The sequence below is a fragment of the Nycticebus coucang genome, chromosome 11 (genome assembly GCF_027406575.1).
Source record: "Nycticebus coucang isolate mNycCou1 chromosome 11, mNycCou1.pri, whole genome shotgun sequence".
Classification (NCBI taxonomy): Eukaryota; Metazoa; Chordata; class Mammalia; order Primates; family Lorisidae; genus Nycticebus; species Nycticebus coucang.
In genome coordinates, this window is record NC_069790.1 from 49,077,214 (window position 1) to 49,084,265 (window position 7,052).

Genomic DNA, 7,052 nt, shown 5'->3' on the forward strand with positions numbered 1-7,052 from the left:
GCCTCTAGAGATGACCTCATTCTCCCAGCCCGCGGCGCGTCTGCCGGCTGGTTGACCCATTCCTCATACGTGGCCTCCTGGGAAAGTGCCTGTCTGATCTCGAAGGGTCCTAGAGTCAACGCAAAACATTACCCATCAGAAATAGCACGGAACCGTAAATAACGATGTTTTACTATGAAGCGGAATAGTTATTTTCCGGCCAGGTTAGGACGGACACGTGGGTAGCTGGATCAAATCAGGCACTGTTAAGGACAGCCACATACGGGTCCTCCTGCCGCAGGCTGCCCTTCCAGCCAGGGGTCCTTCAGGTAGGAGGTAGGGTGACTTTGGACGTCCGCATAGCCCCGGCGCTTAGTCTAGGTCGTGGCTCGCAGGTTTATTTTTCTTCCCCTGTAGACTAAAGGCCGTTGCCGCAAACATGCTTCGCCAGATCCTCGGTCAGGCCAAGAAGCATCCGAGCGTAAGTTTGTGGTCTCTCTGCCAGTGTCTTCCCTTGTCCGTCTTGTGTCAGGGTGCGGCTGCCTCAGTCCCCCGGGAGCGTCCTTTCATAGCCACTTACCGTATCTTGGGCTAGACCCTGCCTTTCCTAGTACTGCCGTCTCAGTTGCCCCCAGCACTGGAGTTGCGACCTTTATACCGTGCATTGTGGGGTTTTGGCTGGGAGGCGGAAGGTGAGGGACCCCTGCGAGGAAAACAAACTTGCGAATGTTGAAACAATCTGGTGGCCGCGCTCTCTTGCAGGTTAGCTGGTTCGGGCGGGTAGGTGAGTGCCGTGTGAGTTAGAGACTGGCATAGGCATATTTGCAATTTGCATGCCATCTCTTGGAACATTTGTACTCACTGCATTGCACCACCAGGCCTTGTGGCAAATGTGAGGGGTCCATTATCTTGGAATCTTCATTTGGCTCGGGGCCGGGGGGTATCTGGTAATGTAGATTTTAATTGCAGTTAAATTATTTTATATCTTATTTCCCCCCCAGCACATCATGTGCTGTGGACCCAAAACTATATATGGTCTTTAATCTATTTTAAATCCAGTTCCCTAAATAGGCAGAAAGCATTGGTAGCAAAATGTTTTCAGAGATTTTGGCTTATGCCAGTATTTGTAAAAGACAGGTGTACTTGTTTCTTTCAGACTTCTTATTTCATAGAGATTTTAGTTTTCAAATGTCTGTATCTAATAGCCTTTGAAAATTCCATATTTTTTAGAACATAGGTTTAAGAAATACTACCTCAGTGTAAGATGAACCTTTATTCAAATTTTAAGATAAAATAGTAGTTTGAAATTTGGAAATCAATGTGTAGAAACTACCATAGAGCTTCTTTTTGTTCAGTGTCTAGATATTTGAAGATGGCTATTAATTTTTTTTATTTTATGTTTGGTTGTAGCTGATTCCCCTCTTCGTATTTATTGGAGCCGGAGGTACTGGAGCAGCACTGTATGTCTTGCGTCTGGCATTGTTCAATCCAGATGTCAGGTAAGTACTTAAACAGGTTTAGAACTTTGATAGCTTATCAAACTGCTTTAGGAGCCACAGTCTAGAGTTTCTAGGGAGGTAACATCAAGTGGAAGAATGAATTTGACTTTTAGAGTCATATGATAAGTTCAGATTTCCAATCTGCCGCTGTTACTTACTTTTTCTAGTTCATGAAATTATCTAATTTCCATGAGTCTCATTTTTCTCATTGATAAAGTCAACTGCTTACAATGTTTTGAGGATTGACATAATAATAAATTGTTTTTTAAATATTATGGTTCTTGTTATATTTCTTTCTGCAGTTGGAAAACAATCAGCAAAGAAAAGATTGATTCAACATTCTGTATAGTATTTTATTAATGAATAGAAAACTTTGTAAAAAGCAGGTCTTGTGATGGGGATAGAAACAAAACAAACTGCTGCAAGAGGACCTGTGTTCTACTGTTTTCACATGGATTGCTAATTATATATCCTACCTCTGTTTCAACTCTATAATGAAAATAACACTGATTGAAAGGGAGATTGATCTATTCAAGATTCTAGCTCCTTAAGAAGTACAAAACATTGCTTTAAATAGTGCTTTATTACTATAACAATCATAATCTTTTATTTCTTTTAGTTGGGACAGAAAGAATAATCCAGAACCATGGAACAAACTGGGTCCCACTGATCAATACAAGGTAAACTACAAATTTGTTTGAAAATTGCTAGAAAGTATCTTATAAAGATGTTATGAAGTGAGTATTTTGATATTGAATATACAAGTAAAAATCTACTATAATGAACTTTGAAGGACTATTAGATCTGTGATCTACAGCAACATTCCATAATACAGCAAATTCTAATATTTTTTCTAGGGTTTTTTATGTTGTTAGTCTTTAGATTCTGGGTGTGAAATTAAGGTAATGTCTTAATTATAGTTATTTCACTTAAGAGATTAAAAAAGGTGGTATAGTTACCATTTACCATTTCCTTAGTTTTTTGTTAGTATGATAGTTGGTTCTCAAACTTAATTGTACATAGAGCTTGTTAAAACCTCTGATTCTGGGTGGCACCTGTGGCTCAAAGGAGTAGGGCACAGGCTCCATATACCGGAGTGGTAGGTTCAAACCCGACCCCGGCCAAAAACTGCAAAAAATAAAATAAAATAAAAATTAAAAAAAGAAAAGAAAAACCCTCTGATTCTTTACTTTTACTCCCAGAGATTCTGATTTGGTTGTCTTTTGTGGAAACTGAGAATTTGCATTTCTAACAAGGTTTCAGATGATGCTGATGCTTCTGGTCCATGGATCACATTTTGAGTAGTACTAACCTATTGTTTGGTTTGGTTAGTTCTTATTGGTGTGGTTGAAATATTTTAGGTGAGGCATAATGAGAAATGAAAGTCAGTTGAAGCTTAAATTTTACCAAGAACATCCTAAATAAACTTAACATTGTCTGTGGAACTATTCTAGAGAATAATTTCTAGTACTGAGATCATTTATTAATTCCCCAAACAAACATAGCCTTCTGTGTGCATAATATTTTTGCATGTAAAGACAGATCCTCAAAAACATCAAAAACTAAGGTACCTTTGTTAAGGTATAATTCACATACCATATATTTTATCTACTGAAGTATTTAACTCACTCATGCACTTTCCACTATGCCAAGCTGCTTTGTCAAAAGAAAGTAACTGGCAGTTTACTTTAGCACTCTCAAGAAGAGGGGCTGTGACCAAGTGTGTGTTTATAATCCTTCAGCTAACAGATATCCATGGTGGAGATGGGTGATATTATTGTTGACAGCAACTATTGAGATCACCCTTTTCTGATTTCAACCTTCCTTCTTAACCTGATTATAATTTGGCTTCTAAATCTTTAAATACATCACCCTGCCAGAAGCAAATAAAAATGCACTGGCTAAGCTGAAATAGCCATCTAATCTGTGTAGATTTTGCCTCAAAAAATGATCAGTAGACATCCTGATTTATTTATTGGTTTTATGAATTTATTTAAATTAAGTCTGTTCCAGAGAAAATTATTCCATATCTATGAAACTTTAGAAAAGTAAGTGAAAAAACAGCAGGCTTTAGTCCTTCCACCAGAGAGCATATTGGAGTCCCTGGCTATGTATACTTCAGAAACTTAACCGACGATTCCAATAACGCATCCAGTTGCTGATGCTTTGGAATATGATAACACATGCCAGTGTGAGCCACGTGAACTGGAAATGGCATGTTGATGCATCAAAAACGTATATGGCCTAGAATGGTCTGAGAATAGCTATGACACTGTATTAGAGTCTGGGAAGGTGAAAAATAATGGTATATAATGGTAGAAACAAAAAGGAACCAAATCCAGAAACTTGGGAACCTGGAATAAATGAAGCCTACTTAACTACTGCTTTAAACCCAGACACAGTGAGGTAGACTAGATTTTTGTCTCCTTCATTCATGGTCCCCCACCTAAGATAACCTCTGGCTCGCTATATGAGATTTGGCCATGTGAGTTGCTCTGCAAATCATAAGTTAGGGGAAATAATATCTGCTATTTCTGAACCATTGTGTGGTTCCCTCATTGTTCTTTTCGGTCTCTCATGAGACCAAAATTAACAGGTAAGGGCTTGTTATTGGTTTTAGAATTGGAGTGAAAAGAACATGGAGCAGTTAACTTACAAATGACATATAAGAGAGTGATAAATAAGCCTTTATTGTTGTAACCCACTAAGATTTGAGGGTATCTTAGTTTGGGCTCCTGTACCATGATTATTTTTCAGCGTCCAAGATCAAGGGACCAACCAGTTCTGTTCCTGATGAGGGCTGTCTTCTGGTTATGTCCTCACAAGGTGGAGTCACAGGATATGAGTTCTCTTTTGTCTTTTATGAAGGCATTAATCCAGTCGTGTAGGCTCCACCCTCATGACCTAATTACTTCCCAAAGGCCCAGTTTTCAAATACTATCACACTGGGGCTTAGGGTTACAACATAGGAATTTTGAGAAGACCTAAATATTCAGTCCATAGCAGGTTAGTTGTTGTTGTGTTATAATGTAGCAAAAATTAATGAATATACAGAGCAAGAGATAGGACTAATACAAGATTTAAGCTTTAAAGGCCCATCACTTCTCAACTGAGTAGGTGCCTCAAAGCTAAGATCAGAATACGTCATGCCTTCCCAACTATTGCTTCAAGGACTCTCAAGGTAGTCACCCTATTTGCCGGGCAGAGTCATTGATTCATGCCTATAATCTTAGTAGTCTGGGGGGTGAGGAGGAAGGATCCCTTCAGCTTAGGAGTCCAAGATCAGCTTGAGCAAGAGACCCCATTTCTACTAAAAATAGGAAAATTAGCTAGGTGTTGTGGCAGGGGCCTGTAATTCCAGCTATTTGGGAGGCTGAGGCAGGAGGATCACTTAAACTCAGGAATTTGAGGTTGCTGTGAGCTAGGCTGATGCCATTGCACTATAGTCTGGGATAACAGAGTGAGACTCTGGTTAAGGAAAAAAAAGACTCTTAAAATTAAAATTATTACCCTTAAATGGAAAAAAAAAAAATAGGGGCATAGAAGTCAAAAAGTAAAGCAGATTTAAAAATTAATTGTAGAGGGAATTTTGACTATGAAGCAAATGTATCAGAAGCCTGCTTAGTTTTGAGAAAATTGGCAAAGGTACCGTGAGCTTTCTTTGCATGGGTGAAGGGGCTTAATCTTCCTTTGTATTCATTCAGTGTTTGGCAACTTCATCTTTAGTTGCTTCTTTTATAAAATAAGAATGAGAAGGGTTGTGATAATTCACTATGATACTCATAAAGCATCTAGCCCAGTCTCTGACATTAGCCCAACAAATGTTTATTTTTCTCTTCTTAATATATACTTGCAGACCCTTCTGTAAATATTTTCCTAATGTTTTCTTAATATGTTAGAGGGTAGGACAGTTAGTTTCTTTTTAAGTCTCGTCTGAGTTTATAACTTAAGGGAATCATGTCAGAAGAAAGAATAATGCTTTATGGCTTATTCGTAATTTTCTGTCCATAAAAGCTTAATAGTAGTTAAGTAAGTGTTCTAAAATTAATTTTAATTGAATATAAAACATTTTTGGAAATTTTTGACATGCAAAAATTGCAATATTAGGGTGGCACTTGTAGCTCAGGGGAGTAGGGTGCTGGCCCCATATACTGAGGGTGGCGGGTTCAAACCTGGCCCTGGCCAAACTGCAACAACAAAAAAAAAATAGCTGCGCGTTGTGGTGGGTTCACCCTGTGGTCCCAGCTGCTTGGGAGGCTGAGGCAAGAGAATTGCCTAAGCCTAAGAGCTGGAGGTTGCTGAGAGTATGACACCAAGGCACTCTACCAAGGGCGACAAAGTGAGACTTTGTCTCTAGAAAAAAAAAAAAAAATTGGAATATTATTTAAAAGCTATTATCACAGGTGGTGAAATATCAGTTTGATGTTGGTACATACGTCTGACTTAGGAAATTAAGGAAATATCTATGTGACAAAGACAGAAAAAATAGAAAAGCCATTGAGGCAAGCCAGTTTGTTTGTAAAAAGTTGTCTAAACCATAAAAACAAAGCATTATTTTATATTACTAGCCGCTGTTTCAAGATCTCCTCATCTGAATTTTTGCACTCTATAACCAAGTAGGGATGATAATTCTTGATATTCCTTTATTTGTTCTTTTGGAGATTCCTCCATGTACGTAATGGTGGTGAAATAAAAACATACAGATTGGGAATATAAGAAGGAGTTCTTAATTATTTACTTTGAAGTAAAATAAAATTTTTATAGGTTCTTAACTAATAGACTATTCTTTAACTGCTTTTCTGAGATAGATTGAATGTTTTTACTTTATTAGAACTGGAATTTTGGGTGTCATTTTTTTTCTCTGAATATCTTTTACATTATTAAACATGCTTTAAAAATTTGTATCTGTATAATTTGTATCTGTATAACTGTTACTATAGTAAAACTGAATAAAATTTCTGTGCCATCTCTGTGTATTTGATAGATTATCTAAAATATCTTTTTTTCTTTTTCAAGTTCTACTCAGTGAATGTGGATTATAGCAAACTGAAGAAAGAAGGTCCAGACTTCTAAACCAAATGTTTCGCAATAAAGCTGCTTAGAATGAAGGTCTTCCAGAAGCCATCCGCACAATTTTCCACTTAACCAGGAAATATTTTTCCTCTAAATGCATGAAATCATGTTGATGTATTGTGTTGAGGATTACACTGATTAATAAATATCCGAAACTTGGTATGTGTCACTCTTTAATGCTGAAAATATGCTCTGAACTTTATAAGTAGGATATAGGAGATAAACTATTAAAATGTAAAGCATTTCTTTCTTTTTTGAGACAGAATCTCCCCTGTTGCCCTCGGTAGAGCTCTGTGGCATCACAGTTCACAGCAACCTTAAACTCTTGGGCTTAAGTGATTCTCTGGCCTCAGCCTCCCAAGTAGCTGGGACTACAGGCACCCCCCACAATGCCTGGCTATTTTTAGAGATGAGGTCTTGTTCTGGCTCAGGCTGGTCTTGAACTCGTGAGATCAGGCAATCCACCTGTCTCCGCTTTCCAGAGTGCTAGGATTACAGGTG

General features: G+C 38.0%; 1 protein-coding gene across 1 annotated transcript; it reads left to right on the forward strand.

The window, feature by feature from the left end:
• Nucleotides 1–295: 295 nt before the first annotated feature.
• NDUFA4 (NDUFA4 mitochondrial complex associated) lies at nt 296–6,710 on the forward strand. The gene is made up of 4 exons (XM_053553424.1): nt 296–460; nt 1,390–1,478; nt 2,098–2,158; nt 6,495–6,710. Exons 1-4 carry the CDS (start codon nt 419–421, stop codon nt 6,549–6,551), a joined length of 249 nt encoding a protein of 82 aa, XP_053409399.1. The 5' UTR covers nt 296–418; the 3' UTR covers nt 6,552–6,710.
• Nucleotides 6,711–7,052: the final 342 nt, after the last annotated feature.

Excerpts from the sequence above, each read along its gene's own strand:
- NDUFA4 (XM_053553424.1), top strand. The coding sequence starts at position 419 with ATGCTTCGCCAGATCCTCGGTCAGGCCAAGAAGCATCCGAGC. Across the intron at positions 461-1,389 it reads AGGCCAAGAAGCATCCGAGC|CTGATTCCCCTCTTCGTATT; the intron begins GTAAGTTTGTGG and ends GTTTGGTTGTAG. Across the intron at positions 2,159-6,494 it reads GTCCCACTGATCAATACAAG|TTCTACTCAGTGAATGTGGA; the intron begins GTAAACTACAAA and ends TTCTTTTTCAAG.